The sequence below is a fragment of the Ylistrum balloti genome, unplaced genomic scaffold (genome assembly GCF_031769215.1).
Source record: "Ylistrum balloti isolate Yb309-2 unplaced genomic scaffold, AGI_CSIRO_Ybal_v1 Utg369582, whole genome shotgun sequence".
In the NCBI taxonomy this organism is placed as follows: domain Eukaryota; kingdom Metazoa; phylum Mollusca; class Bivalvia; order Pectinida; family Pectinidae; genus Ylistrum; species Ylistrum balloti.
Window position 1 is genome coordinate 220,850 of NW_026781872.1, and position 23,862 is coordinate 244,711.

A 23,862-nucleotide genomic window follows, 5' to 3' on the forward strand; every position below is an offset into this window, starting at 1 on the left:
CAATAACGACAACCAGTGTACTTAATTCTTGGACAATGGATCAATGTCTGCTAACGAGAATCGAACACATCTTACTTTATATCGCGCATAGTATTTCCCTACCAGATTAGGTAAGAGACAACGATAATAAGTCTTTGCCATCTAACATCTCAACAACAGTTTTCTGTCCGAACTCGTGCCCGAGTTCTCAAAGTCAAGGGGCAGGTTATTATTTTGGGATATATCGCGATACTTGTCGCTTTCAGAGGATTTAGTACTGGTTAAGAATAACGATTTCAATACGTCATAACAGATAGTTATGTCCCCCAAACGAAGTAAGGACAATATTGTTTGTCTTCTTATCATAATAATTATTATCACAGGTAATTTATCGAGGGGAAATGTGTTGGAAATAATCATGATATCTTTTCTACCAAAAACGTCCCAAAGACAGAACTTAGGGATACAGTAAATGTGCATACTTACACTCACTGCTCAACTATCAAGGATCGTGTTGAAACATACATAAACATATGTCGATATTCAGTTCAAATTATTGTCGGTATACTCTGTTGCAATTGATTTTTATCAAATTCAACTCATCATCAGTAATTTAAAAGTATTTGATATAGATTCAACTTAATTCTACATAAGGTTTGTACAGTAGTGGTGACGCACAATGCACCTAACACTTCGTGCGCATACCCTGCAGGTATCGTGCGCACGCACGCACGATTTAAATAATGATCACATGAACATTAAAATTGATCCGTGATTATAAAAGTATTTTTTTATAAATATCACTGAATCTGCATTATTTAGTCTTATCGTATACAGTTTCACAACTGGATGAACGTGGCTAGTAGTTACTTTGGTATTTTAGGAATAAAAAGGGAACACTAAATATTCCTAAAAAAAAAGTGCCTCCGACAACGAACGTTTACCTTATACAGGTATACACGTGACAAGTTCAAGTCCGTACGGCCGGGTCGCCCGTGAAACAAACACAACACGTTTACCTGAGCATATACTTTTTTGTTTACAAAATGTATGGGAGTAATACAGAATAATGAAAATAAATTTTCCTTTCTGAAGGTATGAGATTTTAAATGAGTCATTGCTGTGACACATGTACATTTAATGTTTACATTTATAATGTGTGTCTAGAATCGAACATCGTGCGCATAAATGTGCGATAGCTTATTTCGTCCAATTTTCCTGTGGAACTTCTCATGCAGACACCGTGAGCACACCACACACCTGTAACAAGGGAAATAACTCCAGACAGCTTGGTGTGAGTTTAAATAGTATATAGCAAGTTAGCCTTCCTCAACATCCCCGCGTTATTTTGTAGTGACTACGATCAATAAAAAAGCCAAAACAAAAAACAAAACATAAGTATCATTATTTAAATACCTATTTATTGATCATTATTATGAACTAACAGGTATTAAGTATCTATATAAGGCGTACGTATTTAAAAAGCAGCTGTGTCTATCATTAGAGTTCACTGAAAATTTACAACAGAATTTACATGTAGGCTGCTTTTAGCCTATTTACTAATTATCAAAACATTAGTACATTTTTATTTGTGGTTAACATAGTGAAAGCCTCCTTACAATCATGCGATGATTTTTTTCTCCTACAACGGTCTATTAAATCAGACTCGACATCGATATTGGTTTAGTTTTATTTGTAACCATTTTTAGAACTGAGTGTTTCAGTGAATTTGCACAATATAGTTACCTATCCAAATCTATTTTACAACACATATAATGATGAGGTTAATATCTATTCACAGTGATTAATAGCGCATTCTTAATGAAACTCGTCGTCAGTAAATTAATATTATTCAATATACATGGAACGTTTAATAGATGTTTATAAAAGGAGGATAGCGCCAAACCAGCTTGAATTGGAATTTAAACCATGTAAACTTTGTACAATCTCCCCCGAGTGGTCAGATCGTTGAATTTAGTCAACATATACTCGGATCAGTTGTTTTTATTTTCACTAGTGTAACTAACATGCAAATCAGATCAGGGGAATAATGATGTATATATTGTCACGAACTTATGATGATGTGGTGTGGATGGTGTACGAGCATGCATGCGTGAGTGAATGCCGATATTTATTGTAGTATTTGTTCTCATGCCGTTGTCTAGGTAGGTGATCTATTTTTTGCCACGTCACCTGTACAACCGGTCCGTGTATCTGTGTGTGACGAGTCGTCCTTTGTGGGTCGAAAGTGTGTGACGAGTGGACTTATATTGTGTTTTGTAATGGGTTTCAGAGTGTGTAAGTCAAGTGGCCACTGGTATGAAAGTTGACTTCGGGAGTAGTGTTCCTTTGTGTTAGTAGACAGAGCTTGGACTCCCAAGAGTGCAGACGTGTTTACGACACTCTGATTTTATTGGCTTTGTCTCTTTCCCATGAGTTTATTTATCTGTTTGTACTCTATCGTCATGTACTTATGATAATTTTAAACATGCAGAATACAAATTTTTAATTATATCTGTATCCACGTGCCCTAGTCGTATTTGAAGTTGAAGTGAACCAAGTTCCACTACGCGTGCCCTAAATCTAAAAGTGACAATGCTATTTGTCACAATATAAATACTTACAAACATATATTCCGCTGGTGTTCGTTGATAACTATATTCCGATTTAGAACGGTTACATGTCTCTTTGTTTAAAACTATACAGCTACGGCACCGGTATTTGATCGACTGGTCGCTCCGTAATACATATATAGTTCACCTATAAATACTCTTGCATGTAAATTTCTACGCAAAGAAAAGTAGCCGATAAGTTTCTGGTGTTTCTAAGTAATGAACCGAAGTTCCTTGTTTAAAATCATACACACACGGCCCTTTATTTCATCGACTGGTCGCTTCGCAGTTCACAAATAGTTATCATTTAAATAATGCTGTGTGTAGCTTGATATGCAAAGAAAAAGTAGCCGATAAGGTGGTGGTGTTTTCAAGTAATGAACCACAATTCCTTGTTAAAAACTATTCAGTTAGGACTACCTGAATTTATCGACTGTTTACAGGCCAGTGCTTAAGCAACTAGGCATACATAACCAAGTGCCTAGCATGCTACTGAAAGTCAAGAACAAGTCACCATGAGGTCGAATGATCTAATTTGTCGATATAATCTTTGATTAGTTGTCTTAAAGAGACTACGGTCATTCTAAATAGATAAAAAATCAGATTATCTAACTACCTTGCGCCGTCGAGGAAATTTAACATGTTCGTATATAAGAGGCGTTGTGCAAGAGCTTTTTTGACCGGTCAACCCCGACTTTTGATTGGTAAAATCTGGACATGTCTTTGACGTCGTAGGTGTGGTGTTACCTGTACCTCGAAAACTCGATTTCTATGAACATAGGTATGCCGTTGTGGTTTTACACAATTTGTTTGCCATTTTCACAATAAGGCCGCTACATAGCGGCTTCTTATTTGTTGAAATTTAGATATCGTTCGATTTCCAAGAAAATTGGTGTATACATTATGTATGGCATTATCAACCACTTGAGTAAGTCCTTTTCTGATTAAACAAAATGGCCGGCGAGGAGAGTTTCGGATTGAATTTATTTTGAGGACGTATAAAACGGCCCTCGTTACAATGAATAACTCTAACCCTACTCTTACCCTAACTCGATTCAATGCAGTCGTGCACCTGTCCGTCAGATGATTTCTGTGTGGTACAAAGAAGTGTTTACGCGCAATTCTAATATCCAGAAAAGTTATATCGACACGGGTTGCCCACACAACTGATATAAAACCAAGACATATATATGAAACTAGAAACGGCGTCTGACTGACCAGTTCAAAATGAACACGACTGGAGACAAGCGTGTGGTTTGTTTTATTAGACGATAATAATGGGTCGTTAGTGCAATGTCGAGACACGGTTCAATGGCCTTCCTTTGTCATTCGTGTTACTAGATTATTGATAATTCTGTCTACTAAACTCGGACTCAATTTGAAAAAAAGCAGATAAATATATATATATATAATAGTAATGATAATAAAAACACATGGAATAGCCAGCTGGTGATATGAATATTTATGTAGATAAGAGTGTATAGTTTAGGTCAATACAAACGAGTATGGATTAGCGAAAAACGTTCGCAATGTAAACATTTTTATCATAAGATCGATTCATTGACATTTTATCTGCTTTTTTTAAAAACGTTTTAAATCGAAACACTAGTTGATAGAATCTTATATTAGTGAGTGAAATTGCTTTTGATACACATCGATATGTTCAAATATTATAAAACCGTTGAACACGTGATTCCTATTTGTAGTCGTTACTGATAAAACCTACCATGGTATCACTTCAGTTTTATATCGGACAAAAAGAGAAAAAAATCAATATGGGTTGTGTTGGTAATTTCGTTGGCTATTCCATATACCCATAATACGTTCATATTCATTGCTCCCATTTCATGCTTTCTATTTCTGTCGGTCTGGATAGAATTCATTTGGGTCTGACCTGGATAAAGTTTCCTGTGCATTTGATTACAGAAAATCGTTCCTATGTACTGATGTGGCGATTACTTGTGATACTTCTGTCTTTGACAGCAATGCCTAATGCTTCGAATAACAACGACGCCGAAACGTCTTTATCTACAACAACAGATATTGTCAATAACAGATTGCCAACTCGGCCAGACGACATTGGCAAGTCGCTGACAAACCCAAAAATCACCGTCAAAGACATGTCGATTATTACCGATCAAAATCTAGTTACTTCGCCAGAGGATTGCGATAATATTGTGACGATAAATCAAGGATTACTTGACCGCACATCAACAATTTCAACATCGGAAGGTGTAGACAGTGTAACAACAACAAACGTGGAGAATATTGATTTCACAACTAATTCAGACGGTGTTGATGATAAATTTACAACTGGCTCAGAAGGTATTGATAATGAAGTGACAACTAACTCAGACGGTGTTGATGATAAATTTACAACTGGCTCAGAAGGTATTGATAATGAAGTGACAACTAACACAGACGTTGATGATAAATTTACAACTGGCTCAGAAGGTATTGATAATGAAGTGACCACTAACTCAGACGGTATTGATGATAAATTTACAACTGGCTCAGAAGGTATTGATAATGAAGTGACAACTAACTCAGACGGTATTGATGATAAATTTACAACTGGCTCAGAAGGTATTGATAATGAAGTGACAACTAACTCAGACGGTGTTGATGATAAATTTACAACTGGCTCAGACGGTATTGATAATGAAGTGGCAACTAACACAGACGTTGATGATAAATTTACAACTGGCTCAGAAGGTGATAATGAATAACTCGGTGTTGATGAGAATTTACAACTGGCTCAGAAGGTATTGATGATGAAGTGACAACTAACTCAGACGGTATTGATGATAAATTTACAACTGGCTCAGGAGCTATTGGTAATGAAGAGACAACTAACGCAGACGATATCGATAATATACTGAAAACTAACACAGAAAGTATTGATGAATCATTCACAACTATTGCATACGGTATTGATAATGAATCGACAACTAATCTAAATAATCAAGACAATCACGTGATCACTATGCATAATAGTGTTGATGAAATAAGAACAACTACAGGAAATGTGTTAGAAAACGCCGTGGAGAGTGGATGTGGAGAGAATGTTGAAGACCATCCAAGTAAGTGATATCAATTACCAATGTAATAAAAACATTAAAATATTTAATTGTATCGGTTTTTATATCGAGTTTTCATTTTAGAACAGTTTGGCGACAGATATAAATTGTATAAATCCATAAACATTAACAGGTCTAACATTGTTTTCATTCGAACTCTTAAATCACAATAGCATTACAAACAAAAGCACGAAATATCCAATGTTTTGCAAATATCTCTTTTACAAATCGTAAAAAAATGTGTCACACAACAAGTGTAGAAATAAGGCGGTTTTACCAAACGTTTTTGTGAAATTCTAACAACTTAAAGTCAGCTTCTGTTATCAAAAAGCGATCGCTGTTCGACATATAAATATCATGACATAATGCACTTTTTTAATCACTATATATCCTTGGTAAGCTGTTCACGTGAACGTTTAGTTCTCCACGTTTACCACAACAAAACATACTTTGATTTATTTGATAAGCAGATTCGTTCAAATATTGAAAAAACAAGGTTTTCGTTTTGTGGTTTTGAGTAGCCATGCTTTACATTATAGATTCTAGCAATTCTTCGGGACAATATTGTTTTTCCTCACGTTGAGCAACTAGCATGAGTAAACGCCTGTATGATGCTGTTTGATCATTTAACTACACTGAATTCTAGAAATACTGAACATGGAAGGAATTACGATTACATATCAATCTTTTATCTTCCTAATTCTAGTTCTGGTATCAACGATGGATATTAAAACATCTCCAATGGAGATATCTCCTGGTCATGATGAAATCTGTATCCTCTGTCAAACCTTTATAGAACAACATAACGTAATCGATGTGTACAGCATTTCTTTATATCGGACAACAGAACATTCTGTAGCATTATTGACCAAAATTGTTTCCGCTGTCAAAATAAAAAATACAACTGCTGTACGTTGGTGGAACAAGAAATTGCGAAGCAGGAGAGGTGTAGAAGTGACTGCTGCTATTAGTTCGAATTATTGCTTTCTTCGTTTGGCCATTCAGCGAATCGACACCTTATGTGATGATGCGAAGGAATATAGATGTGTCATGACAGCCCAAACCAACAACGGGCAAATAACTGCTTTCTCTGACAGTAGGCACATACAACTTAACCCTGCAGGTGGGTAAATCTCGGATAATATTGAATGTTATGTTTCTGACGTTGAATTGAAATTCGTAGCAAGGAACTGGTTGCACGATTTAGGGCCTGATCATCATTGCTTCATTTCGGTTAACATTGTTCTTTGACTTTAAGATGTATCTTGAAGAAGCAAGATGTCGCCAACTTACGGACAAAATCTTAACACAAGATTTAAAAAAATGAAAAGTATGAGGAAGTTATACGGTCGTCAAAGAGATCTCATTAGATTCTATTTGATGTACGACATGAAGCCGGAAGTACATGATACTCGTTCGTTTTCCTGTTGGTTCCGTTGTTGCTTACTGCCGTCGATAAAACAGAAAATGCGCACTCCTTCGGAACTCCTGGCCTTAGTCTTCTTGTATATTTTCACGAGTCTTCATGTAAATATTTAGATATTTTGTCCTAGTGTATTAAATATGCGTACGGATAAATGTTGATATATTCTAGTTGTGTTTCTTACGTGTTTATACTTGTTGATTTTCACGGCTGAGCGGTAAAACTCGTTAGTCTGTAATCGTTAAAATATGACAGGTAGAGGGTGATCCAGGTACCGTTTCCAGGTTGTAACATTTAGTGCAGTAAAGTAATCAATCACCCGGCGTCTTTCGTATATAAAACATCTGGTCGGTCATAATTTATTCTTTATTGAAAAATGTTTATCCACCTGAAACCTAAAATAAATACCATGTACAAGTGTTTATATAAGATGATACCGAATACATGTATATGTGTGTTTTACTGTTCATTCTTAACCAATTTATAACCTGTGTGCTACAGTTCATCCGTTACCAATGTGACTATACATTTCTTGCAGTTGACACTCTCTACACAAATGATATTGAACTAAGGGACCCTGGTTATGTGAACAGTGAACTACAGCATGAATATACTGTAGGCACTAAAGTGGAACTGACCTGTAAAGGATTATCCGGCAGTGACGGTCTGGCACACAAATGGCTGGTAGCATCGGATGGGGATCCTTGTAATGTAAGTAATTCAACTATTTCAAAATCAAAATTTTGTTTTCCGCACGAAAAAAAAAAAAAAAAAAAGAAAAAAAGAGAATTTCATCACGCTATATCATCAAAGTAAATATATTCTCCAACAATTTGTAAGCAAACGACAAATACACACTTTTTGTTATAGTATTAATAACTACAGGTCAAGTTTTGTGTCTTTTGTACAACCCACCCCCCTCCCCCCACCACTCTCGTTCTGCTCATTATTTTAACAAACATTAAACATGATCATCGTGTAGTGTTAGGAACACGAAATGACCATATAAGGCATTTCAAGCCGTAATTTCGTTCTTCTGTATCTATTTCTAAATTGATTTTTAAACGGCGTTGTGTACTTGTTTATGTTTTGTACAACATCTACCACTGATGTTCTCCTGATAGTCTGTAAACACGGACCAGGATGATATCTACAATAAATCCGGATACTTTCTCAATGACAATTATCACGATTTACCACTAAAGTGAAAGCGGTAATGGTAATTTTTATCTACTTTAAGAACCTAACATGGTCACCCGGTGTCGGTTTCTAAATGATAATATTTTGTTTGGTACAAGATTGAAAGACGTCCACTTAACGATTTACTAGGATGCTGATTTTTTGTTTGTTTGGAGAGAGTTGTAATTAATGTTTGACGTTAAGATGATTGCAATTAATTCCACTTACAGACTATCAGCGTTTCTTTGGTGATTTAAGTTGCTTACCCTTACAGACAACCGGCGTGTCTTTGGTGATTTAAGTTACTTCCACTTCCAGACAATCAACTTACCTTTGGTAATTTAAGTTACTTCCCCTTACAGACTATCAGCGTAACTTTGGTGATTTAAGTTACTGACTCTTACAGACAATCAACGTTCCTTCGGTGATTTAAGTTACATTCCCTTACAGACAACCGGCGTGTCTTTGGTGATTTAAGTTACTTTCCCTTACATACTATCAACGTACCTTTGGTGATTTAAGTTACTTTCCCTTACAGACTACTAACGGACCTTTGGTGATTTAAGTCACTTCCCCTTACAGACAATCAACTTACCTTTTGTAATTTAAGTTACTTCCCCTTACAGACAATCAACGTACCTTTGGTGATTTAAGTTACTTCCCCTTACAGACTTTCAACGTACCTTTGGTGATTTAAGTTATTTCCCCTTACAGACTACCAACTTACCTGTGGTGATTTAAGTTACATTCCCTTACAGACTATCAACGTATCTTTGGTGATTTAAGTTACTTCCCCTTACAGACTATCAACGTACCTTTGGTGATTTAAGTTACTTCCCCTTACAGACTATCAACGTACCTTTGGTGATTTTTTCACCGATCATTGAACTAGATGGCTGTACTTATATAGTCAAAACTAATGCTATCCTAACCATTCCTAATGATACACGGACAATAGTTGTGTGGTGCTTGGTATCAGATGCAAGAACAGCAGAAGAGGAATGCGCCAATATCACAGAAAACAGCCTGACGAAAAGTGTTGTTATCATACCCGGTATGTATGTTTTACCTACCATAGACAGCAGTTTAAATTTATCATGCCAACATATTTCCTTTGAATTGTGAAATTATTTTTTGTTATTTCAAATATGGGTTTTTCAATTGGAATATTATAATATAACAATGGACCTGAAATAATCCGGAAGCCGACAATCCGGGAAAATCACCATCCGGACGGAAATGTTGCGGGACGGATCTACGTAACGTTAATTGTACCCACTGGTCCGGAAATTCGAATTCCAGTTCAGAGTAATATTCCTGCAATAATCCGGACATGTTTTGTTAATACATGAAGACAATTTGCTATGTTTGGTCAGCCTACCCAGAGTTATACAGTACACCGTTAGTCACTGTGGGTAGTCACAGACAGCTGACAGATCACCGTCCTAGCCATACACCTGAGGATCTCGTTTCACCATTAACAGTACTGTTGTACTGGATAAAATGAACTAAATGAAAAATATATATATAAATCAGAAGCGGGTGTACGTTTTTCCACTTGTATACCCCTTTCGAAATCATAATTTCTACAATTTAACGATAAAATAACGGTAAAATGAACAAAGGCACGATGGCTTTACCCTACGTCTGGTTACACTGAACTTTCATGGTGTCTGAACGTTTAGTGTAAACAATGTGAATACTTCCTGAGTGGGTTCCAGTCCAATCGGTCCATCTTTGATAAAATAATTTGCATTTTGAAATCAAATACCAAAAGAAAGGACAGGTCAGTACTCCTCAATCTTGATGTTAAATCCACATTTCAAGTTTTATACGACATGTATGTTATCGTATCTGCAGATAAGACGGCGTCCAATAACTTGACCCTTGTCTGCAAACATTTTTACATTTCCTATGTAAAAAACCGGGCTTACTTGATAACGTATAATAACTCCATGAAGCCGGTTTAAGTTTGTTACCATGGTAATCAGTCTGACAGTAAGGAAACATCTTCATGAAGCTGGTTTAAGTTTGTTACCATGGTAATCAGTCTGACAGTAAGGAAACATCTTCATGAAGCTGGTTTAAGTTTGTTACCATGGTAATCAGTCTGACAGTAAGGAAACATCTTCATGAAGCTGGTTTAAGTTTGTTACCATGGTAATCAGTCTGACAGTAAGGAAACATCTTCATGAAGCTGGTTTAAGTTTGTTACCATGGTAATCAGTCTGACAGTAAGGAAACATCTTCATGAAGCTGGTTTAAGTTTGTTACCATGGTAATCAGTCTGACAGTAAGGAAACATCTTCATGAAGCTGGTTTAAGTTTGTTACCATGGTAATCAGTCTGACAGTAAGGAAACATCTTCATGAAGCTGGTTTAAGTTTGTTACCATGGTAATCAGTCTGACAGTAAGGAAACATCTTCATGAAGCTTGTTTAAAGTCGGGTAATCTAGTTTGATATGCGAGTTCCCATTAACTGCCTGCGATGTTAGGGACTGATGAGACTGGGTCCAAGCTCTTAGCACTTCGACTATTTAGGAATAAAAACATTTTACTGAGAGTACAGGTTCTGTCTCGACTTCATAGATCGGCGTTTTACAGCATGGAAACAGCTTTTATTACATTTATGCAATGTTAAGTTTAAATGGTTTCATTACTGGACTCTACTGTATCTCACTGTTATTTATTGAAAGAGTATATTCACTTGTGTGTTTTTATGCAATCTTCTCAGACATAATACTTATGTTTATATACAGTTGCATCGGAGGAAAACGAAGATCCCTGTGTTGACCCATCAAATCGTAAGTAAAACAATGCATTCCTGACGACTAGTACTAACTCCAATCATCCCGACATACTGACTAGGTCGGTTCAAATGTCTTTGATACAAATCAGTTTTCAATCCTTTGGAACCCCCACATGTATACTGTAAATCACTTAAATTTCGTGAATACATTATTTCGTGAACTTATTTCTGCAAACATATTCGAGGATTGATGATTTCGCGAACGCTAATCTAGAAATGATTTTAAATTTCCGAATGCTGAGTTATTTGAGAAATGGATTCTGCAACGATCCTTTATCGGCAACTTATAGCTTCATTTTGGTCACCAGGAGATCAATAGGCCTGACATTCATATCTAAACTTATCATACAGAAGTTGAACAACGGTTTTATATCTTATTATTTACTTAATATTTGTAAATAATGAAATTTAATGATATAATAATGATACTTCGTAAGTCATCAACTCTGTTAACATTTTAACACAAAAGTAGCAGCGGTGATGGATTAACGCATGCCCGAAACATGTCCTACAGTTGTACATTTTAATGACGCAATTTTCTGCTACAGTCAACAGTATGGGGATGCCGTTTAAACGAGTTGTGAATATGTTGAATTTGAAAGTAACATTTGTCAAGTAGATCTGTTTTTTGTTAATATGATAAGTTATTTATAAAACCAATGCATGTGTAAAGGGAAATAAAAACAAGTTAACACATGGATAACAAAAATGATCATCAAGAGATTCGTACAAATTATAGCGAGAAATTTGTGATTGGCTCTCCTCGCGAATTAACGCGAACAGAAATACCACACGAAGTGATTTACGGTACAAAACTTTAAGGAAAGCGAATGAACGCGAACATCAATACCACACGAAGTGATTTACGGTACAAAACTTTAAGGAAAGCGAATGAACGCGAACATCAATACCACACGAAGTGATTTACGGTACAAAACTTTAAGGAAAGCGAATGAACGCGAACATCAATACCACACGAAGTGATTTACGGTACAAAACTTTAAGGAAAGCGAATGAACGCGAACATCAATACCACACGAAGTGATTGACGGTACAAAACTTTAAGGAAAGCGAATGAACGCGAACATCAATACCACACGAAGTGATTTACGGTAAAATACTTTAGGGAAAGCGAATGAACGCGAACATCAATACCACACGAAGTTATTTACGGTACAAAACTTTAAGGAAAGCGAATGAACGCGAACATCAATACCACACGAAGTGATTTACGGTACAAAACTTTAAGGAAAGCGAATGAACGCGAACATCAATACCACACGAAGTGATTTACGGTAAAATACTTTAGGGAAAGCGAATGAACGCGAACATCAATACCACACGAAGTTATTTACGGTACAAAACTTTAAGGAAAGCGAATGAACGCGAACATCAATACCACACGAAGTTATTTACGGTACAAAACTTTAAGGAAAGCGAATGAACGCGAACATCAATACCACACGAAGTGATTTACGGTACAATACTTTAAGGAAAGCGAATGAACGCGAACATCAATACCACACGAAGTGATTTACGGTACAAAACTTTAAGGAAAGCGAATGAACGCGAACATCAATACCACACGAAGTGATTTACGGTAAAATACTTTAGGGAAAGTTAATTAATCCGAACATAAATACCATACGATATGCAAGTGATTTACGGTACAATACTTTAAGGAAATTCTTAACAGGTCATTTTGCCCTAGAAGTTCTATTTATAACTCATCTGAAACGCTTAGTTTTATTCTCCATTTTTTAAAAAACTTTACTATGGAGTCTGTGTAATTCTTTCTTTTGTTCATGTTTTGTCTCAGCTTTCTTAAAGAACCTGTTTCACGGTAAAAGTAATTTTGACCACATTCCAATTCCATCGTTATTGCATGTTATTTGTAGTAACCCATTAAATTCCTACGAATTTATGTTTAAAAGTCCCGAAGTCCCCTATGGCCTGTACTATGGCCTTTTCTATGATCCCTGTCATGGGTGTGAGCCAGGGTCCACATCTTTGACTATGGTATTTGATTTGGTTCACATATTGGTATTTTCATGTCTTTGTCACTTCGACGATCAAAGCTTCACATAGATAGACGTAGTGTATAATAGGCTCATACTTACTCCCGTCCGATTTTTATACTGCAGTTAAAATTGCAAAACAAGGGACATAATTTGTCTCATGGATTTGCCTAGATTGGCATGAATTCTGTCCAGGTTGCATCAAAGAAATTTCGTATTGTTCAAGACAAAGTCAATCACTAATCCATGCTATTATTCACATGTCTTTCCTGGCTGCTACCAGACGTTTCTATTGACATAAATGTCGAATGTGACTGATGAATTTATTCGGATGACATAAATCTCAACCTACTAGACAATATGAAAAAGTTCGTTTAACTTACTAACGTGGAGTAAAACAAAAAAATAAGTGATTTGGCTAGGCTAATAAAACCGTGCTAAGCGCTATAACATGTGTTTATCTACTCAAATTGTGAAATTACAATGCATTTCATGTCCTAAATTGTCAATAATATAAAATCGAAAATTACTTTTGCATAACGTAGGGGGTGGTAATGGTTGGATAACGTACATACGTATTTACTGTTGATAGTACTTGTTGCATTGATTTAATGATTTGCAACTTTTTTTAAAGGTCCATTCATTTACAGACCGGAAAACACAAGCTATCATCAAGGTGAACCATTAAACCTGACGTGTACTTTCAATGGCAGTCAACAATACGGGTGGTATTTCCGACGCTTACCCTCCGAGATATGGGTCCTTACTCAGCTTGAATATAATCAGGGTTGGAAATCCCTTACACTCATTATACCGAGCTTGTCCCTGGTCCACAGGGGATGGTACAAATGCATGACAACCCATTGTTACTTAGATATGAGTAACAGGGATAACGATCAAACAATATTCATCGATGTTTTATATGGTAAGTAAAATTAACCCATAATTGCATATCATGTTTAACAGCGTTAGATCCATAGGTAGAGAATCGGTCTGTTTCACAGGAAGATCCCTCGTGTGTGCTACGATCTTTATCAGTACGATAGGGTTTCCTTGGGAGTCTGCACTCAAAGACCTTTTTTTCATGTCGTTCTATAGCTATCAGGCAAAGCGCTTTATCAAAAATCGCTGTATTTAATGTCTCCACCATAACGTGTTGTGTGAAAACCAACAGCTACTACAAAGAAATTCAAAATGCAAGAGACACTTCCTCTTCCGAAACACATGGTCTTATTCTACTTTTTTTCTGGAATCTCCGTGTAAATCTTACTTTTGTCCATAGTTTTCTCTTATCCTATTGTATTGAAGTTTGGAGTATAATTCTGTTCACGTGGTGGTATTGTTTTGTTTATTTGTTTTTTATAAACAACGTAAACAAAACATGGTGCTGTTCAATTTAGCTCTTATTACTAAGATTGTCTTAATTCTTGATCAGTTTTAATTGATTATATTCATGTCGTAATTTCATAAAAGGTGATGTCGATTATAACATTTCTTTGGGATATAAATATTAAATTTTATAATTCTTTTACAAAAACAATATTATCAATTTAATTTAATTATAGTAAATATTTCTTTCTATTATCGTCGGAAGCTGTTGCTGATAACAACATAAAATATGGATGGAAAACATACGAAATTAGCGTTAAGATTAGTTACTAATTATCAGCGATGACATAATGTCTGATTTTATTTCCGACAGAGTCGTGCAGACAAAATGGTATTCTGATAGCGGGGTGAGTAACAACATATATCTATATGGGGAACCATTCTGTTGTTATGATTTTCTCAAATATCAAGCTGATCGATGTTATATAACTAAACCATTATAAATCATTTGTTATGACTGGATTTCTAGAAACTTCACAACAGCTTAGGATCCATCGTCCATGTATGTATTATTTATATTACAATTGCAGAATGAAATCTGGTTTCAATGGTTGCTTTGTCCTCTCATTCGTTTAGCATATATTCCCCCAAAAATATGTAATATTTGTTTTTACATGATTTTTATCTAAATATTTAACGACCAATCTCATTGAAAAAATCTGTTAACTACAGCCGTTTTCTGTCGTAGATCTTAATCAGATAAGTAATAATGTTTTATGACGACCACATACAGCTGCCCCAGTGATAACGCATTCGAATTGCCTTTCACCTATACGTCCGGGGTTCGATTCCTCGAATAGACGTACAACAGAAAGGAGTTACTTATCAAACCATGTGGTTATTCCCCGGGAAATCTGCCACAATAAGACCTTTCGCGCGCTTCCATCCATGCCAACACAGGTTATTGGTATCTAATGGATACACTTTTTCGCATTTTTTGCAGCACAAACAAAATTTAGATTTATATATATGTTGCGAGAAATATATTCCTGAGCAACAATATGAATAACATAATTTGCGCCATTTCACGACTGTAAGTCGTTAGATTTAACATGAATTTATAAAACCAAACACATATATAGGCATGTCTATGAATTTGCTTTTTTGGATTCGTGTATAGAGGTAATTAGTGCGTCTTCATGTGCTGCCAACAATGGAACAATAGCATCCATCCATAATGCACACAAATCTACCATGGTATACGGATTCTCTTTTCATGTACTTCGTTTAGAAACACTAGTAAACATAGGTGAGTTTGAAGCTGAAAAGATCAAAATGATATATACATATATGGTAGCCTGTTTCTGCAAGTTTTTTATAAACAGCATGAGAAGAAATTATATTAAGTGAATCGTTTCCTTGTGCAATGAAATTAAACGACCAATGTATATGTATATATATTTTTTTTCCTTCTTTTTTTTCAAATACATGGGATACTTGCAAATAATATTACGTGGCCCTTGTACACTGTTCTGAAATAATCATGCATTGTTACATATATCTAAGCATATACCGCAAGCAGCTTTTTTATTGGTTTACAGTCACTTTGTTATGTTATTCAGCCAAATAAAAAAAGTTTAGAAAACAATTTTTTTGTTCATTAGAGAAGTTATATAACTTTTTTCACTTTGTCTTTTTACACAGGCTTGAGTTTGACTGCAAATACATTATCATGGCAGAATTTCGTATGGGCAGATGGCTCACCACTAACATTCAGAGAAGTGTAAAACATTTTATTTCTCCATTTGTCATGCAGAAAAAAATTTTCATTTCACAAGTCATTCCTTTAATTACATTTATGCATTGGTTAGTCTCAAAATCAGTTCCATGAGAATGATACAGGTTAAAAACATTAAAAATAATGATAGCGCTGTTCGTATGTGTTGAAATAGGATCATGGTCAAGTCACCTCTTGTAAGCTAGCTTCACAGAAAACTACTTACACCAATGCATGTACAAGTGTTGAGGTGAATTTTAAAATGTATGAAGGTCATTAGATTCTAGAGTTACGGTACATATCCATCTAAATATTATTTCAGCTGACTTTGGGTTTCTTACTCGCCTTTGTGGAGTTCTCGGCTTCTACCCGCGACGTTAACCTGTCACATACATGTTTTAAAAACGGTCCATTGAAAGTCAAGATCTGATCACAGATGCTGGCTGTATCATCATCCACATATTTACGTTCTGTATCCTTAAATCATATGCCTTGTGAAAGATAGCTTTCTTTTTCCAGCATAGACGATTTGTCTTGCTTCGTTTGCCTTGAAGACTATCCCGTTGTGGTAGCGATGGTATATAGAGAATCCTTGAGAAGCATTACGTGGGTTCCAGCATTAGACGACACACATGTAGCGTGTGAATGGCGAATGGAACATCTACGTACGGATAGATATGGTTAGATCAGGCATTAACACATAGAGGGTTTTATGATGCTCTTAGACGTTTTCATTTTGCTGAGCATGAAAACTTCGTGACGAGTTTAATCTATCTCGTTTCAAATAATTTAAATCTGAATTGGCGAACTGTACGTCCGTCCTAGGAGGTGATTCCAGAAATGGTAAAACAATCCATGGTATTGTTATGGCTGACAGGCGAGTTATGTAGAAATATATAGCCAGTACATGGGGGTAGGGGGTGGGGAGGTTTCACAGGAAAGCTTATATTCCATATTTACGGAAAATCTTGTAATGAGAAAGTTCTCAGCCCGTTATATACCGAGACATCTTACAGTTGACCGTTCTAAATGATTGAAGCACTCTGATGCATCCCCCGCCAAAGAAGGAAAAGCTATCCGATAAGTTGAAAATGTTATGGTCTCGGTTTTCTGGGATGCTGGTGGTATTCTGAGGGCAGATTGCTTATAAAAGATACAAACAATAAATGACACATATCATGTAACACTTCTTAGGCAGTTAAGAGATAATATTAAACTCTGGAGACGCGGTTAACTCAGCAAAGAGGGGTTGTTCTGAAAGGACAATGCCACTGTTTACAAGTCTTATCGTGATGGCGGCTTCCATCAACGACTGTGCCTTTGAACTGATTGAGCACTCACCTTATCCGCCTGATATCGCTAGATCATACTTCTATCTATTTCCAAAATTGAAAAAAATGTCGTTTTCGGTGTCCACTTTAGGTTGGGTAGTGACGTCATACATGCAGTGGAGGACATAGCTAGCAAAAGTATAATATATACTGAGGGGGATTTTGTTAAAAATAATGCAATATGTCCACCAATAATCAAACGTTTAAATATGTGACTCACAATCATCAATCAGCCCTCGTACTTATCACCGTAATTAATTAATATATAGGAAAATAGGTTCTGTATGAAAAGACAAATCGAAAAGAAAGGTAGGCATGGCATACTTTTATAAATAATAATATATATAGTCATATTAACATTTGCATAAAATATCATTCTTCCTTAATACTTAATCAGATTTTGAAATGTCAATTCCTGTAATAAACGATGTTGTATACACAGCTTCCAACCTGGCAAACACTTACAATCCTGATATATTATCATTATAAAATGTGTTGTATAATTATTATAAGATCTCTATAGATTATCTGTGTTTAATCTAAGCTGCATTCTTAGAGATATGAAATATTCCTTTATATATATATATTTACGACTTTGACATGTCGGTATTATCTTAGTGTTTTTTTGTATTGAAGGTCTCAGTCTGCCAACAGGTAACTATGACTACACCGGAAACAAGGCGATGTTCCATTGTCATTCGGGCGAGTATATATCTGCTGTTTATTTATGTGATGGAACATCTGACTGTAATGACGTTACAGATGAAATGACCTGTGGTAAGTAAAGGACATAACATGAAACGTATCATTGATGGCCGGTTCTCTAATGATTTAATGATACCTCGATCGTGTAAGGATTATAAAAAATGAATATTTCATCAAAAGTTTGAAGTTATATTTTAGCCAAAATTACACACTTTTATTCAAACTACTAGTCTCTATTTTAAATGCTGTAAAAATTGTGTTACAGCCTTATAGTGATACTGTTTGCACAAGAAGTGGAATCGATAGCATCCGAATTGGGAAGAACACCAAAGAGCTTTTGACCAATTTTTAATACCCTCTTAAAACAAAAATACCTTTTATTAGAAAATTTGATTTTTCTATCCTGAATACATCCATACCACATCCAAAAGTGTGAGACTTCTTCGTTCTTACTGTGATGCTGTTTGCTCTAGAACTGGAATTGATAGCATGCGAATATAGAAGACCTCCAAAGAGCTTTTGACCAATCTTCAACACCCTCTTCCAGAAAAAATGCCTTCTATTGGAAAATGATTTGATTTTCCACCCTGAACACCTCAATACCTCATTCAAAACTGACTGCTTCGTTGTTTTCTTATTATGAGAACTTTCATCTCCAAGAAAGATGCAAGGCGGCATACGTACATGGTTGAGAACTGTACTAAAGCGTATTTCGTTAGTAGATATATACGGAGGGCGAAATTGTAAAAATGATCGAGAGTCTGGTTACTGCGCCCCTCTGTTGGCTGACTTGTTTTTGTTCTAATACGAGGCTGACTTTATTGAACAGCTTATCAAAACAGGTTACAAAGACCTTGAAAAGCCATTTAAATTTCACTTTCATATGTATTGATAACGTGTTGTCTGTCAAAAACAAGAAGTGTATTGACTAAGTTCATCATATATACCCACCAAAATTGGATTTCAAAGACACGATATACTCTTCTACATCAGCTGAATATCTCTTTTGTTTCCGACAACGAAATCAACATGGACAACTTTCTACTATGCTGTCTGATAAAAGTGATGATTTCAATTTACTTATTGTGAACTTTCTATTTCTTGAAAGCAATATTCAACATCTCTAACCCATGGTATTTACCTTTCACAGTGGATTAAATATTTAAAGGCCCGCTTCCATCATTGCGATTTTCGTGTAAGAAATCACAGGGTTTCAGATGATGCAGGGTAATGAAATGGTCGCAATAGTGATCTGGTTGAGAAATAATATATTTCTTTGTATGATATGAAGCTTGATATGTTTTTAATGCTCGTTAGTTTGCCTGTTGGTTCCGTTGTTGTCTACCTTGTTCTTGTTTTTAAGAACTTGACGCTTCTTACTTAAATTGATCGAGGTTTACATGGCCGGTGCTGTCGAAGAAGAAAAAAGACACTGCTCTTCCGGAACACATTGTCTAATTCTACTTTTCCAGGAGTTTCCGTGTTAATCTTTCTTTTGTTCCTGTTTTTCACTAGTTTTGAGGACTTTGTGTTTTGATTATGATAATGTTTACATGTTGGTATTTTCTAAAAAATTTTCACAGACAGAGGATGCCTTGGCGCTACTTTTCAATGTGATTACGGCGCCTGTATTCCAGCATCCAAAAGTTGCGACTTTATAAAAGACTGCGCCGACGGCTCAGATGAGTTATTATGTAGTATGTGAAAACTTTCATATTAATGCTACGTTTTATTTTTCATATCTTTTTTTTCCCCCGAACGTTTTATTTACAAAGGAATTATGTTAAAAACAACATAGGAGTGCTCTCATTTAACAGACATCATCCACACTGTCATTAACGTAATCATTCGTATATAATATATTGATGTAACAACCTATATGCATATATGACATTAAATATTGCAATTTATAAATCTTTTTTCTAATATTTTCTTTCTGTAATTTTTTAATGTAGTTTTAAAATGTATCCTCTTACTCATCATCATTACACCTGCTTATCAGGCTCTCCTTATAAGGAATAGAAGGACAAATTCAGTTGTCTCTGGCCTAAATCATATCTGCTGCCTTTACATGCCAAAAAGGCTTCTATCGTAGATTCTTCCTATATAGCAGTACAGGAAGAACCGATATCAGAATATATAAAACCGCATCATTTGTTTTCTGACCGTGAATGTTTTGGTAAAAAAAACAATAATAAGAATTAAGATAAAGTATTTTTTCTTTGGTGTTTATTTTAAAGTAGCCTAATGATGACACGTAATATAACAGCGACCCTGGGATTTATGGGAGTGCTGGGTTCCAATGCACACTATCCATACATTATAATTATTATAGTAAATAAAATGGTGCCGTCATCTGTAGTTTACTCATAGAGCAAAGTATGAATACGTACACACATGATTATGAAAGGATGTAAAACTTTATTCCATAAATAAAGCATTTTATTTCTCAAAGAACATCGGAATAACAGAATAATAATCCGAATTCCAGTTCATTAAATGACAGCCGAAGTTATTCATTGAACGTTGAATGGCAAAGGATCTCTTTCAAGAGCAATGGAATTTAACCCAAGCACCAAATTAAATGAAAATGGATGGTATTTGTAGCACCTTGAGTGACAACCCGAAAAAAACAAATCAAAAGGTCCGTAGAGCCTGTGCTACCACCCATTTAGTGTCGTAACCATAGGAGTATGACAGGGTTCAGTATTTTCTTTTGAAAAAAGTATTAAAACCACAGTATTCATTACCAAGTGATATCATGTTGGATAGACAAGGACCAGTATGGCAATATGGTGGTAAATATGTATAAAAATATTGCAAAATAAAAAAGTGGAAATGTATTATTTTTATTGACATTTTTGCAAAGAACTGAATCATGTATTTCAAATTTTGATGCAATCTTTATTTGGCGCTTGAGGATGAGAACATTTGTTGATAATTTCAGGAAATTCGAAAAACCGTTAAAGGTGTCATTTAAAAGCAAAAAAAAATATATATTAGTATTTCAAATTGTTGGGGTTCTACAGGGGCCAATATCGCTAAAAATATGTAAAAACAAAGTGTACAAGGCCATAAAATGTCAGTTATCTCTATTAGTTCAGGAGTTTTATGGTGACCTGAATATAATCTGATTTACTTTGAGAGTGTTATGAAAATAAAATAAACGACTTAAGAAACTTTACTATCTTTTTGCGATGTAGGAAAATTATTTCATATTGTAGATCACCCTTCTTGCGATGACGGATATTGGCAATGTGCTAATAAGGAATGTATACCAGTTTATGATATATGTGATGGTGACCTGGAATGCGTAGATGGAAGTGACGAATCTCACGAACTCTGTACAGGTATTAATATATTATGTAGACCAAACTTTTGACAAGAGGAGGGTTACTGTTACTTTCCATCAATCTGAATTCATATAATTTTTTTACATTAAGATTTACACGAGATGATTATCATGTGTCTTGCACAGAAATCAACAAGGTGATTCCTCTATGAAATACAAAGTCTTAGACAGAAAGAAGAATAAGAGCAAAATATAAAGAAAAGAAAACTATTGTATTTATGCTTTAATTGTACAACGATCTATTATATTTTTTACTTTTGAATTTTGTACTTTGTAATCACGGATACAATAATGAAATATCGTCGTCATAGATTTATTTTTAAGAATTGACAAAATATTGTTGGGATTTTAGAAAATAGAAACGTGTTAACAAAGAAGAGAACTTGTAATTATCCCAACTATAGTCGCTTTAATTTGTCATGATTTACGCGTTCTTTGTTTCAGATAGAAACGTTCTACCATCAGAATATACTTTCCGGTGCCTTGAACCGAACCGTATTTTACCGTTGGCGAGGAAATGTGACGGTGTGCATGACTGTAAATCGGACGAATCATCATGTTCGTCATTTACGACCTACTTCTCCTGTTCTTCATGGGTCGAAAGGACAAACGATGTCGCCTCGTCTGAGGTATCGGTTGACTACGGAATGCCACAATACGGTACTTTTACGTTCAGTTACATTATGTTTAAGGATTTTATTTCATTGGCTAGGACTCTGAAAAGAACACTGAATTTTGAAGCAAGAAAACAAAATATAACTATTTCATTCAGAATGGAAAATGAGGCAAAAAGTACAATATTGTTATCTCATGACACTTTAAGTCGTTATAAATAAGAGATTTGTTTACAAATGATTACAAAAATCATAAGAAGACAGTTGAATGGTTATGTTAAGATAATTTACGTATAAAGGCGATAGCTCGATTTAAACTGAAATTGATATTCAGTACCGATGTTGTATTCCATGAAATAGAACTGTCATTTGACGGCGTAGTAAAGGTCAAGTGTTGGATGTGTTTAATAACATTTAAGAATATATATTCTTTGTTCGTATATATTTATTTCTTGCAGGAAAAGTAAGCGTACACTGCCTCATCTCCAACATGACAGTTGACACAACCTGGACATTCTTACCAGAACAAGATGTAGTGATACCATACGAGGTAGTATCAATTGTGTCTAATGCATTTTGGTTTGAGACAAAGTGGTCCAATAGGCAATTTCAAGAGATCGCTTACCAGTCTCGATTTCAACAGAAGGCAATGCTAGCTGCAGCATCATCTTGTGTGCAGTATATTCGGCCATGTAGCTACTTCGTTTACATCCCTGGAGTTGTGATTGAGTGGACGAACGGAGATGGTGATTTACACAGTATGGAAATTGCTGATTACGAAGGATGTTTTGGATTATGTACTAGAGCTGAGTGAGTAGATGTAACTTTAAGTTATATATCGTATCAAATTGATTTGTTTATGTAAAAGCTTTCATTACAAGGCACATATATCATATCCATTTTACATATGATTAACTGACCTGACTACAAAAACAACAAAAGAAAACCCTATCCCTAGTATATAGTACAAAATACAAAGAAAAATTACTTAAACACTATCAAAGAACAATAAGACCAGATGTTCCGGAAAGGTAAACGTCTTCTGCTTTATCAATACCACTCGGCACGTGACTCTCGGTCAATCTAAGTAAAGTGAAATGTGATATAACACTTTTCTTGATATGTAATTTAACAAAGTTTTCATATCTAAAGCAGGACCATTTCTGAGAATAGATATCCTGATAAAAATTGAATAGCAAAAACAAAAACCTCTTTTGACTTTACCAACCATTCCATGAACATTTCCAATCAGTCATTTAATCTTCAGGTTAAACTTATCTGGAAAAAAACACTGCAAACGTTTTTTTAATGTTGCAGACACTGTATACTATGTTTGTGTTTTTTATGCTCATATAGCAGTCATTATGAATGCATACATTTATCATTGTGCTTAAATCCAAAACATGACTATGCGCTAAAACTTTGCTTTGATTATACACGGTATAATCTTATCTACAGAATTTACCTGTTTATCTGCCACCGATTACAAAAGTTTTCTCAATGATATCTTCTGTAACAATAGAAGTCAACAGAAATTCTGTTCTTTTATCTAATCTCATTTAGAATTTATTTCATCATGTGACGAACACACCTTTTTGTTTACATTTCATATCGTAGAATGTGGAAAAAAAGTCTTACTAAATGGAAATTTAA

At 35.2% G+C, this 23,862-nt stretch overlaps 1 protein-coding gene across 1 annotated transcript in view; it reads left to right on the top strand.

Moving 5' to 3' along the window:
- Window positions 1–4,576: 4,576 nt before the first annotated feature.
- The window catches only part of LOC132543479 (uncharacterized), a 31,588-nt gene continuing 12,302 nt past the window's right edge, over window positions 4,577–23,862 (top strand). The window contains exons 1-11 of the mRNA XM_060206989.1: window positions 4,577–5,306; window positions 5,357–5,674; window positions 7,633–7,805; window positions 9,120–9,327; window positions 16,135–16,213; window positions 16,727–16,887; window positions 18,175–18,315; window positions 19,827–19,940; window positions 21,468–21,593; window positions 22,040–22,255; window positions 22,668–23,006. Coding sequence (XP_060062972.1) covers window positions 4,577–5,306; window positions 5,357–5,674; window positions 7,633–7,805; window positions 9,120–9,327; window positions 16,135–16,213; window positions 16,727–16,887; window positions 18,175–18,315; window positions 19,827–19,940; window positions 21,468–21,593; window positions 22,040–22,255; window positions 22,668–23,006 — 2,605 coding nt within the window. The remainder of the gene's footprint in view (window positions 5,307–5,356; window positions 5,675–7,632; window positions 7,806–9,119; window positions 9,328–16,134; window positions 16,214–16,726; window positions 16,888–18,174; window positions 18,316–19,826; window positions 19,941–21,467; window positions 21,594–22,039; window positions 22,256–22,667; window positions 23,007–23,862) is intronic.